This window comes from Cyprinodon variegatus, unplaced genomic scaffold, assembly GCF_000732505.1.
Source record: "Cyprinodon variegatus isolate N-32 unplaced genomic scaffold, C_variegatus-1.0 Scaffold77, whole genome shotgun sequence".
NCBI classification, from domain to species: Eukaryota; Metazoa; Chordata; class Actinopteri; order Cyprinodontiformes; family Cyprinodontidae; genus Cyprinodon; species Cyprinodon variegatus.
Window position 1 is genome coordinate 938,871 of NW_015150530.1, and position 13,126 is coordinate 951,996.

The following is a 13,126-nucleotide window of genomic DNA, read 5'->3' on the forward strand; positions in this document are numbered from 1 at the left end:
AAAAATTCCTCAACACACTTGCCGTATGTCAACGTGTGCCAGTGTGCTTCAGCGGGCTCATAACTTACACAAAACTGACCCATAACTTATCCAACTATTTTCGGCCAATTGTAGCAGCAAATTGTGACGTTTTGAAAACTGATGAATCAAACTTCTTCCGAATCCTATCGGAAGAAAAGCACAGACATCTTTTCCATCTACAATTGCACAAGGTGCTTCTCTTTGCTCCTTTATTAATCAAGAAATTGTAAAATGAGGTATCGAATATAGAAAGAAAGTAAAATGAGTATAGAAAGTAAAATGAGGTATCAACAGGTGAGTCCTCCAGCATAGCCATGTTTGTAATGCCCCGACAAGGCCCTTCTAACTGTCAAGCATTCTTACATATCCCGCCCTGAAAAACACTGCTGGTATGTCACTGGTCCGACCCGGCGCTGGTTTGGAGACGGACATGTTGGTGGGAGGCTTTCAAGACAGATTTGTTGTGAGACTGTAAACTCAGATCTTGCAAGGGTACAGGGAAGCCAGGAGATGCTTAATATTGGGCACTCGCAAGGAAAACATGTTAAAGGTTTCAAAAGATTTAAGATTCTCCTTATAATGCAACATCCACCTCACCTTCAATAGAAAAAAAAAATCAATAAAGCATTTTTTTGTTGTTGAAGAGTGCACTCAAATTCCTGCCCTATATCTAAATGGAAATATGTGCCAAGAATGGAAAATTGCTGACTATAGATTTTCTACATCCAATTTGACAGATAGTGGGTTGTTTTTAATTTTTTCTTAAGTAAAACATTTTTTCCATTCACTTCGCATTTTTCAATATTTAGCCTTTTTCATGAACTTTCATTAAACTTGGTTTAGTTTTATGTTTGTATCCTTGCTAAAAATAGAAAAAAAAAATGTGTGAATCCAAGGCAATGTAAGACAGCTTTTGTGGAGCAGACAAAAGAAGAAAGAAATGACCACATTGGAAACAATAGGGAAATGACTAGCAGCATGAGTGACTCACTCCTTGTCATGTGTTGTCTTGCTGATGTCTTCTTTCCTAAGCAGAAAATGTCCACTTTTTTTTTATTATTTGGGTAATTTTTTGTAAAATGTGAGTTACTTTACAGTTTTAATATACTTATTTTAAGCTTATTGATGACAAAAACACATTAAAAACAGTATTTCAGAAGGTATATAAACCACTATTGGTTGAATGTGGATAGGCACCATTAGTAGACAGTTGTGACACCATGAACCAGGCCAACTTCCTCTTCTTTGCGTTCTCATTGTCTTTTCCAGACTGCTAGCAGAAAAGTGTTGCAGCCATGCATGGAGACACAAGCTTTCTTAAAACTCTTCAGGTTATAGGTAAGTAATGATGAACAAATTCTCTCTTTTAGCTATTCTTAAGATTGTTAATATTCACTGATCTTTGCATGATATTGTTAAAATAGCCAGTAATGCACTTCTATCATTGGTAGGGTTTCAGTATGGGGTTTTTTTCCCCCAAAACATCTTCTTGTCATTGAAGATAAATTGTTTACACGTTATTTCATAAACTAACCATTTTCTAAGTATAAGTGGTGCAGGCAAAAAAGCCAATATTTATTTAAAAAGAGACACTCTTATATCTTTTCCCCCTGCACAACATTCAGTGTGATCAATTATTACCAGAACCAATGGTGCACTTACTCCCTTCCTTTTTCTAAAAATATCCCTTGCACAACCATTTCTTTATATTGTCATTGTAGTTGAAGTAACTTTGGTTAGAAATAACTCCTACAAAGCCCTTCAAAAACTAATTCTATTTACATCATCCCCAGTCAATGCAAGGTTTTTCTGTGTCTTTCGTATGATCAGTTTATAAAGAGATTACAAGCTCTACAACTGCTTCACATTAGATGTTAGTTTTCCACTGTTTTTCATTTTTTTTTCATATATAAATATTAAGCTAAAATTGTGTAGTTTTCTGTTTTCTAACCAATATTTTGTTGTTCATTACAAAAGTTGTCCTGTTAAGGGGGGTCCATGCTGCCTCGCCTGTGCCCTCAGTCCCTGACCGTGTCCAGGGGGTGGTGGGCTCCTGCATTGTGATTCCCTGCTCCTTCACACCAGCAACCTATCACCCCATTGTAGGATTGAGGGAGAGGGTCGATGTACGGCTCAGGTTCAAAGGTAGTGGAGCTGTTATCCGTCTCTGGAGTATTGCTTTCAACAGCGAGAGCAAAAACCAAATCAACAGGAATTTCCTGGGACGAACGTTGCTCTTTGGCAAAATGTCAGATGGAGACTGCTCGATAAAGATAGAGCAGCTAAGAGCTGATGATCCAAAGGTGTTTGAACTGGCTTTGAAGAAAGGCAGGGATTCAGCCTGGGGAATATCCAGAAGTGTAAATGTGGACATTATTGGTGAGTAACACAGAAATACCCTAATCTTTCTGTTTTTCTTTTTTTTTTTAAGTACTTGAACTTGTTGAAGAGGTTTAAAGTGTATAACCTCTTGAAATAACTGAAATAAAGGAGGATTGTTTCTAATAGTCATTGCACATACAAATATGTTATATTGTTGTTTTCTATTTTTTTGTACTGACAGGCACCCCTGAGCCTCCTGTCATCCGCGGAGTGTTGTCAGCTAAAGAAGGACAGCTGGTCTCACTGAACTGCTCTGTCACTTACCACTGTCCTTCCAGACCCCCGACCCTGCAGTGGAAGTTAAGGCAAGGAACTCAGTTGAACGGCACCAAAATAGGAGAGATACAAACTCTCCATCCAGATCCCAACAGGTGGATGCTTCTTGCCTCTCTGTCTTTTATTGCCTCGCACCAGGTGAAGCCCCGGATTCAATGTGCAGTGAATTATCCAGAAAATAAAATGTTAACCGTGGAGAGGGATGTGCATGTGACATGTAAGCATAGCTTTGACACTTACCGTATTTCTTTGTTTCTCAGTTTAGCTTACATCTAACGTTGTTTGTGTTGACCATGTCTTTAGTTCCGCCAAAGGATGTGAGGGTTGAGGTTCAGACATTGACTGTGCATCAGGGGGGCAACGCCTTGCTTGCTTGCTCATGCAAAGCTGACCCTCCGGTGACAGAGTATCGCTGGTGCTACACTCAACATGGTCGGACTGTGCACCTCCGTCACCGAACCCACATACTGCGAGTGTTTAATGTGACCAAAGATATGAGAGTCCGCTGCTCAGCCCAGAACGCCATTGGTCGAGGAGAATCCCAGCTGACGTCACTCAATATACAATGTAATTTTACCTCCTTTTTGACCTTTTTAAATGGTTGCAATGATTCCCTGACACTAAACCCTTCAAACAATATAATCTTATAAGAACCAGATACTTGATTTGTGTGGCTCTAAGATTAAAACTCTTTCATTCCAACTACATGAGTTTGTCCAGCTCAGAATTCACAGATTATACCTAGTTTATATTGATCCATCAATATAGTAAACTTCACAGCAAAAAATTTCCAAATAAGTAAGTATTGCTATTTGTTTTATAATAAAATACAATTGTCAGGAATTTACACTTTTTATGCCAATAACCCTTATAATGCTATATTCATTGTAGTTAATGCCCACATCTGACATATTAGAGTAGCCAAGGTGCTAAAAGTCTTTGAGGAAATTGCAAAAGTTGCACAGTGACACAAAGAGCAGAGTTAGAAAAAAAATGATTTATCACAATACTTTATATTGCACTTAGAATGGTAAGTCTTGAATGTAGCTTCCTGGCCATGGTCACCACATTTCACCAATTTCCAAACCCGATTCTTTTAAGCTAATATAAAAACAAGGGGTTTGTAGTTTTCTGGCTGTTGACTTATCACAATTGCTAAACAAGTTCTGTGATTTTCATGGCCTATCATCTGATCACTATGTTGTTTCAAAATCCCTTTCACCTTACAAAAGTATCACTAACAGTTGGTAGGAATATTAAGCTGCAAGGACATTTCATTGCAGAGGTCACATCCCACCTGGGTACCTTACTGGAATTCCATTCTCTTCTAAGAGTTATCCATCTTTAAGCAGATGTTTGCAGATTGCATGATTAGGTGTTTAATTCCTGCCACCTGTGGTCATTAAAATGATTGGAATATCTGAATTCAATCATTTGGATGAATGAGCGAATAAAGTAGCAATATAGAATATAGAGATCGAATTATACATTACACTGCCACCCCTGCTTTTTGTTAATGTTATGTTTGATTTGTTAAAAGATGTTTTTTTTGTTTGCTGTTTAAATTGAAACCTGTGTAAATTTTATTGTTTAAATGGAGGAATAAAAAACTATTTCGTTTACAACAATCAGCCAAAAAATATTGGCAGCACATGATTGGTTAGACCAGCGGTTCCCACACTTCTTTAGCCGTGCAACCCTATTGTGTCCCAACCTGTTTGACACAACCCCAATTACCCACAACTTAAAAATATGCTTTTTAAACAAAACAAGGCTTTCTTGTAGCCATATTAAAGGCAGCATGTTTAATCATGCTCAAATAATCAGAACACACATCTTTACAACAGCAAAAAGAATCGCAGTTAAAGTAACACAACCCCATCATAATAATGTTATGGAAATAATATTGGAACTGAATTTGAATTAAATTGCAATAAAAATACACACATTATCCGCAACATTATTCCTGAGGATTTTCAGGTGCAGTGAGAGTAAGAGAGATATTCAGATCGGCTTAAAAAAACAAAAAAGTCTCTAAAGGTGGATTCATGGACTAAGCTCTGTTAATACACATATGTGTGTGTTCTCACTTTGTTTATTTCATGTACCTGCACGTCAGTCTAAATCTGACTCTCAAATTACGCCACAAAATAGAAACTCTTAGAAGTATAATTTGATTTGTGTCTGACAAGGAGAGGGAGAGAACTTTGGTAGAGAGGCATGGAGTAACGATAAGAGAAAGTGAGCTCCTGTCTTGATAAAGCTGTTATTAATCAGTTGAATAAAAAGTATTTTGCTGATTGTTTCACAGTGATTACATTCAGTAAATACAAATGGCAACAAATCTCAGCTCCTCTCATTTCCCAGCACTACCAGTAACTGGTGTCCCTGTTCCTGTCTGAGTACAGCCTAAAACTGCATTCATAAAATGAACTTGCTCTATGTGAATCTCCTATTATTGGTCTGTGTGAGCATAGTCAGGAAATCATGTCTACCTTTAATTTTCCCAACAGCAGCAATGTGGGCATGATGTTTGCATCAGTGTTGCTAATTCAGAGTCAAAGCACCATGGACAGCGCTATTTGTTTAAAGTAGCAGCCCCAGACTAGCTTTGCACTACAATACGTAGAAGCTCTATAATACATCCTAAAATGAAGCATAGCAAAAGACTCCTTCTATCTAAATACATTTTTTCTGGAAAACATTGTTATTTTTAAAAATCACAGTTTAATTTCTCTTTTTACTAAGGAAGTTTTGATTAATGTCTTTATTGGTTGAGGAAAAAAATGTTATTGTGTAATTTTCAGACCACCATTACAATTTTTTGTCAGAGAATCCATGAGTTACACTGATGTCAAAATAATTGGCATTGGCTAAAAAAGAGGAAAACAAAAAAAAAAACGCATCAGAAAATCTCTAATAGTTTTTATGGCAATGAATTACTGCAAAGTGTTTGGAGTTTGTTTTAACACTTTATAAAAAAAAATAATTGTATAACATTTTAAAAAGACATCCTTTGTTTACTTCAGATAAACCCTCCATCCTTCATCTCTCCTCTACCTGTACCGTGGAGGATTCTGAGGTTCGTTGTCGCTGTTTGGTTGACTCCAACCCAAAAGCTGCTGTCACCTGGAGTGTTAACGGGAGTGTTCCACCCTATGATTACAACATGTCTATAACATCAGAGCCTGTTGTGCTCACGGCATCTCTGAGGGGCTACATGGCCAAACCACTGAGCGTAATCTGCTTTGCATTTAATGCACTTGGAAATGACTCCCTGGTTTTGCTGCAGGGGGAGGAAGGTATGTCACTGTCCTTATCAAACTAATAAAGAAAACAGCTCTCCATGTTTTATCTATCAGTGTGAGGGTAACAATGAGTTAACTAAACAGTAGGTCAAAAATGTGACAAAAAGTAAGAAAACTTTGTAAAGAAAAGTTTACAGCACAAGAAGTGGGGGAGTGGTGGCCTAGTGGTTAGAGCATAGAGCTTGGAAACCTGAGATTCTGAGTTCGAGCCCCACTCCCACAGACTGCCACTCTGAGTCTCTGAACAAGACCCTTAACCCCACACTGCTCCCCAGTCAACCTATGATGGCAGCCCACTGCTCCCCAAGGGGATGGGATAAATGCAGATAGTTAATTCCGTTGCTCTGTACTTGTGACACTGTAGTGACAATAAAAGCTGAAAAAAAGAAATATTTCCCAATGTCACCAAAAATGATATTGGTATCTAAGCTATTCAATTTACACATTATTGCACTGATCTATGCCTTTTTTGTTGCAGAATCTGTACCTGTGGTCTGGATCATATTAGCTGCTGTAGGGATCTTCCTGTTAATACTCTGTCCGTCTCTGATTATCTACCACTGCCATCGAAGAAGAGCTAAAAGGTATGAGAGGCAAATTTACTTATAGAATGAGGATCTTGTTTCTATGTAGCTTTACCTGATGGTCTTGTTTTTGTCCTTGTAGACACCTGAGGAGACATCAAGCTGTTTACCCTGAAGGATTGGGAATTTATCAGAACAGAATGCCTCTCTACATTAATTGCACTGAAGTCACTAATGTCTACACCAATGGGAGCTACCAGCTTGTGTACCAGAACTCCACTCCTGTTTTTGTTCATACAAAACAGGTATCACATAATTTGGTTCTTATAGACTGTGCTATTTTGAATAGAGGACATGTTGTATAGATTTTACATTTAAAAAAAATGTTTGCCATGAATTTTAAACATCTGTATCTCTTTTTTAGACCCGTCCAATGGGGAGAAGAGGTGGGGAGAGGAGAAGAGGAAGAGAGGCTGGAGGTAGAGATAGAGGAGGTGTAGGGCTACGGGGTTCAAGAGATCTTCAAAGTGCTTCTCTAGCTGATCCAGAGACGGCTATCTATGTGGAGATATTATAAGTTTAAAAAGACAAAATAAGTGGATATGTAATCCTTTATGTTTGGAGCAATCATGCCCATGTCACTTTCTGGCTACAGTATACATAATGTGATATATTAACTGATTTTTGTAAGTATTGTTTTTGACTAACATCATTGACTTTTTAGTAGAATAGTTTTGAAATGATACTTTATCATTTGATCTGCTAAATTCATAAGAAGCCGGACAAAGATCCTCAGATCTGCGATTCTGTGACAAATCAGAGATTTAAATGATGATATAAGTAGCTGAACCAGTCAGTGGTGTATCATCCTCTGGAAAAACCTTGCTTCTTTTTTCTGTGGCTCTAGTGGCATGTCTTAATTATTAGCCTCACAGAAGGAGAACATAGATTAGGGAATGACTTGTCGTAATTGGCCCATGGTAAGGGCTCAAACCAGGACAGCTGCTCTAAGCACACTACCCTCCCCATGTGGTGCTACAGCTTCATCAATACGTTTTGGAGGGCTTTAGGTTTTAAAAGATTTTATAAAGATCATTTTTATCCCTCTTACAAATGAAAATTTGTTTCTAAATAGACAAAAGTGAATATTACATTTGATGCAGAAATTTTTCCTATTATATTTTGGGATCTGTTTTGTATCTGTGTGGATTTTTTTTCATGGAAGGCTTATTATATTGCAAAATTGTTATTTTCATATAGATTCACAGACTTAAAGGATTATAAAACAAGGACCCTGTGTTGATTTATTAAATGTTCTTTTGAATTACTTAAAAAAAATCTATCACATATCATTTATATTTTTATTCTATGTACTAGGACTAAGTAATGAAAAGGACTAGATAATAAGTAACATACAGTTTATTGTTATGGATTTTTTGTATTTCAAGAGAAATTACACAAAGGCCCCAAAGTCAGATTATGTTGCTTCAGAGTTGCAAGGCTAGGCCCCATAATCCTAATCTAGCTTGTATGTCCTGTTAGGATAATTATCATTGAGGTTGTGTGAGTTTATTACACCCTGGTATGGGCTGCCTGTTGCACGTCAGAACTGACGTTTTAATCTAATTAGGAAATTTCCTCTTTCTGGATATACAGCTATCTTCATTTTGTATGTGGTAAAGATTTGGAAATGGAATGAGAGCGGTGTCCTTCAGCTAAGAACCAACCAAATATTTTGATATGGCTGGAGCCATGGACATCTAATCATCTGGTAGCATGTATGTAAAATATGAGGATGTGGCAGACTGGAAATGAATAAAATGCCTTTTAACTGTTAATCAGGGCCACTTCCTGAGAGGTGAGCCCGGAGGTGCCCTCTGTATACTCGAAACAATTTCTCTGATCTGAGTAAGATTACAATTTCTACCAGAACCTGTTGTCATGTCTCCTGGTTATTTAATACATATAAGTTATAAAGTGTTATTTAAAGAGTTTGTCCCGAATGATCTCTTTTCAGGAAAAATAACCTGAAGTATAGAGCATCAGGGTGCATACACAGAGCCTATTTTTAACAGTCCTGAATTCCTCAAATCGGTAAAGACTCTTAAGCTGCAGTGGAAGTGTGTCAGCGATCGCCATATTAAGTGCTGTCCAAATAGTGCGGGCAGTAAAGAAGACGAGGAGAAAGCAGTATACTGCCTATCGCCGTTTCAGTTAGCACATCAACCTACGGAAGTTCCTAGCCACAGCTCGGAGCTATACTGCTGCTCTTAATCCTTACATGACTCTGTGTGATACATACAAACGTATTCACCTTCATATGTTTTAGGTTTTATAATGGAGAGCGTCAGCCCCTCATTACTTTTGTGTAATGTATTTTTTTTGCAGTTCTTTTCCAAAAGTCTTTAGTATCGATTTGACAAGCATCATCCATGCAGTCAAAAGTTTCTTTCCTACCCTGGATAATTTTCTTACTGTTGACCCTTGCAAAAGATGAAGGGAAAGAAACAAGGAACAGATGGTAGAAGCTACAATTTGAGGCATTCAGATAGAGCCAGTCCCTGTGACCATAAACATATTTAAACTAATTAATGATGTAAAGGTTGCAACATTTTTAGAGGGAAAAATATAAAAATGGATTGTTTCTTCTCGGTTGACTGAAATTCTCCTACTTATGCATTAGAGTTCATGGTTCTTGGCTACTTTTTTGAGTGGCAGTACAGTAGGGTGGAGCAGAAAACAGATGAGAAGGTTCAAGCCGCATCTGCACCAAAGAGAAGGTTTGTCTAGTACGTTAGATAGATAAAAAGTATACACATCTATCTGTATAAAAGTCCCAACTTTTGTCATGATAATAATTTGGAATATGACCTTAATGTATTTTTCCATATTTGAAGCAGATCAACAGTTTGATGGAGGGATTATATATATTTTCTAACATACAAATGTCTTGGGATCGACAGTACCAAAATCCGTCACTCCCTAAACTGTTTTTTTTTTTTTTTCTGGTCAAAAACTACGAAGCAAGTCCCAGACAAAGTGCTTGATTGCATTCTATGCACATAAAAGATTGGCTTTACATTAGTAATTGAAAATGATCAATTACATTTTAAATTAAGAGAAAATATGGGGAATAAAAACTCATTACAACTGATAAATAACTTAATCTATTAAACGAATGAATCAATGAATCCAATAAAGTACTTTTAAACTGAAAAAATGGGATTCATAATGTATTTTTAAATTTGAATTGCATTGAATAAGATATAGAAATGCATCAAACAAAAAATGCGTTTAGAAATTAATGAATGAGAAAATTATGATTATTTATGCTATAATTAAAAAGTAATTTGTCTCAAGTGTGCATTAATATAACAAAATATAACAGAGATCAAGTGTTTAAACCTACACTGACATGTACACAGTAAATACGCAGTCAATACCTAAAACCTTTTGCAGTTTTAAACTTTTATAAAAAATAATGACAGCAAAACTTTGCATATTCCACCACTTGGTGGTGAGCTCAATCGCACGGGGACATAATTTCAGCGTAGAAGAAGAACGACACGTTTTGATTGGACAGAAAACCAGTTAGCCGGAAGTTACGCAACAGTGCAACGTTCGCTCCCTTTTGGTGGGAAAATGTGTTCGCTATGGCGCAAATTTAACTTAAATTCCAAATGGTTGATATATAAATTGAAATACATGCTGTAACTATAGAGTAATGTGTATATGTCAAGCTTTACAGCACGGAGAGATTACCGCGCTAAAGGCTGTTACAGGTGCTGAATGATCCGATTACTCTAGGAAAGTTGCCTGCCTTTTGTTTACTAGCATGCTATTTGGCTGTTCAGGAGTTTTAATAACGCTGAGCAGACATTCAGTGGGTTCATTTTTGTACCGTTAAAAGCAATCTGTGTGTCTTTCGTTACTGGCTTCTAGGGTAGATGGTTGTCTCTTTATAAACTCGTCGCTGGCGGATTTAGGAAAGTCATAATCACATTTAATAGCGGCCGAAAATTAACCCAAACATGCCAGAAATCAAAGTAAAACACGTGGTTTCCTGCTCCACGGAGGACAGTGTAAGTTATTTCATTTTAACCGTCTGATAATTGTAAAGTAAGCTGCTTCCTGCCTCATTTGTTTATATACAATCCAGACTCATAAAGCAGACAACCTGCTGAGCTCAGACACCTACAGAAAGTGGAAAGCCGCAAAACCCGGAGAGAAGCAGACATCCGTCATCCTACAGGTTTGGGTTCTTTTCAATGATTCATGTTTTCATTGTTTTTAAGATCCCGGTCTAAATAAATATATATGTTAGCCATCCAGTAGCGGTTCTAGACCAAATGTACCAGGGGGCCAGGAGGGGGCCAGCGTGTTTTCATGGGGGCACAGAAAAGCGTGAAATAAAACGCAGGACAAGGGATTCAAATATATTAAGAGAGCTTTATGAAGTGAAATTTCTATTCAATTAGGTTTAATTAAAATGTGTCTTACTGGGTCAATTTACATTCATAATTTAGGAATTTAACACATTTTTGCATTAATTTAAGTTAAAATTACCATTTACTACAAAATCTGAATTATAACTCAAGAAAAACTGATAAATTCAGCCAATAAAATTGGAGCAATTTATTTTGAAGAAAAAAAACATTTAGCAAAAGAAACTTGAGATCCTAGCGCAATACCACTTAAGCTATCGCCTTATTGATTTTAAGTAAATAGTTAAACAGAATTTGTAAAGAAAAAAAAAAGAAATAGACCCTCTGTTCCAGCGCAAATCATCTTTAGAATTTCTTTGAGTATAATTTCTTCAGTACAGGGGCCAGTTCCCCTGTAGATCATATCCTGGCCCCTGTCTAGACCGCCCCTGCAGCCATCTTAAATCGATAACCCATTCGATCATGATGGGGGAGTGGAAGTCTAGTGGTTATAGCATAGAGCCTGGAATCCTGAGGTTCTGAGTTCGAGTCCCAAAAACTGCCACTCTGGGTCTCTAAGCAAGACCCTTAACCCCACACTGCTCCCTGGGTGCCCCAAGATGGCAGCCCACTGCTCCCCAAGGGGATGGCTTCAATGCCAGAGGTGTAGCCAGAAAATGTTTATTAGGGTGGCCAAGCAATAACCAATGTACACTGAAGGGTGGCACCAGAACCTCAGGGTTAATCTACACTTTTCCAACGGGAAAATTAACGAGCAAAGAATCCATATTTTCTATATAAAGACAAACTATACTTTCCTAGAGCCTTCGCTAACAAATAGACTCATAAATGTTTAGACATCCGTGCTTTCTAGATAAAAGGTATAGTGGATACAAATTTTTTTAGGTTTGAGTTCTGGGGCAAAAATCTTTTCCATTGTCTTTACTTACCTACTCTTATCAACAATCATTCTGGATAAAATAGATATTTACAAGTACTAATATCGACATAAATTGATTATTTAATAGGTTTTTTATTAAAATAGTTATTTATCTATGATTTCACTAAAGACTCCTAGATGACTTGCAGAGACCCATCATTTTCTCTTTACCCCATGAATCTAGTTATGGAAAGAGCATGACTTCTGTACTTATCATCTTTAATGTTAGTATTTTAATGTGCACAATTAACCACAGTGTTTTTGTTGTCAAATAATTTTTAATATATAAAAAATTTGAAATGTTTTGAATATTCCCCTTTGAGAGCTAGATGGGCCCCCCATCTAGCTCCGCCCCTGTTCAATGCAGAGGTGAATTTCTCCAATGTGAGATCAATAAAGTTCTATTAGTAGTAGTATTATTATCATTCCCAGTTAAATTAGCAACCAGTTTCATCTAAAATATACTTTAAATAAATGTATGTTAGTTTCCCAACCACAGCTGTTTAATTATTTTAAATTTATAAAAACTGTTGTCTACATCATATAGAAGCGCATTTCACCTTATTAGTCTATAGATATAGCAACTGTTTTATTAGTAATGTAAAGAATGCATTACATGCACACATCTATGGTTTTCTATGGTTATAGAATGTCTGATATCTTCCCAACTTAAATACATTTAAGCCTAATATATTGTATTTGGATAATAAAATCTCCTACATGTTGGTGTGTTTTTTTTTTTTGGGTTCATCCTGGTCCATCAGTGAGGTTACTTAACAAAAATCACTTTATCAAGTTATTATAACTAACTGAAATGATTATTTGTACGACAAAATAAACTAACAGGGTTTCTGCGGGTCATTACAAATAATTAAAAGTCAGTAAATTATTATTGTTTTAAATTAAGGCCTTAACTGGCATTAAAATTCATTAAATGTGATTATTGTGGCTTTTAAAATGCTTTTTTAAATTTTTTTTTATAAAAAACAAATTCCTCCGATATGTTATATCAGATATAACTGGTTCCCCGTGTTTGGGCTGAACTGCTTCCGGTCGATCGTAAAGCTGTTTATTTGGAAAAGAAGCTTAAGGTGGAGAAAAAAATAGAGAATGGGAAAATGCAAATTTCAACAAAAGTGACTGGAAAACGAGGAATTTGGGACATGGCTGCAGCCTGTCGATGGTAAAGATGGCGAACGATTTTGCTGTGTTTTTTTTATTTATATATATATATATATATATATATATATA

General features: G+C 36.6%; 2 protein-coding genes across 2 annotated transcripts in view; both read left to right on the plus strand.

Annotated features, from left to right (window-relative positions):
• Positions 1–1,321: 1,321 nt before the first annotated feature.
• On the plus strand, positions 1,322–7,546 carry LOC107083558 (B-cell receptor CD22-like). Its single transcript, XM_015372877.1, has 8 exons — positions 1,322–1,359; positions 1,999–2,400; positions 2,585–2,896; positions 2,983–3,246; positions 5,709–5,981; positions 6,466–6,571; positions 6,654–6,816; positions 6,936–7,546. The coding sequence occupies exons 2-8, from the start codon at positions 2,268–2,270 to the stop codon at positions 7,086–7,088; spliced, it is 1,404 nt and encodes a 467-aa protein (XP_015228363.1). The 5' UTR covers positions 1,322–1,359; positions 1,999–2,267; the 3' UTR covers positions 7,089–7,546.
• A 2,568-nt stretch (positions 7,547–10,114) lies between these two features.
• The window catches only part of xrcc1 (X-ray repair complementing defective repair in Chinese hamster cells 1), a 34,264-nt gene continuing 31,252 nt past the window's right edge, over positions 10,115–13,126 (plus strand). The window contains exons 1-2 of the mRNA XM_015372917.1: positions 10,115–10,593; positions 10,671–10,763. Coding sequence (XP_015228403.1) covers positions 10,543–10,593; positions 10,671–10,763 — 144 coding nt within the window. The 5' untranslated portion in view covers positions 10,115–10,542. The remainder of the gene's footprint in view (positions 10,594–10,670; positions 10,764–13,126) is intronic.

Bases quoted from the DNA above. Each gene is read 5' to 3' on its own strand.
- LOC107083558 (XM_015372877.1), top strand. From the start codon at position 2,268: ATGTCAGATGGAGACTGCTCGATAAAGATAGAGCAGCTAAGAGCTGAT. The intron at 3,247-5,708 runs GTAATTTTACCT...TGTTTACTTCAG, and splicing joins GACGTCACTCAATATACAAT to ATAAACCCTCCATCCTTCAT. The intron at 6,817-6,935 runs GTATCACATAAT...TCTCTTTTTTAG, and splicing joins TTTTTGTTCATACAAAACAG to ACCCGTCCAATGGGGAGAAG.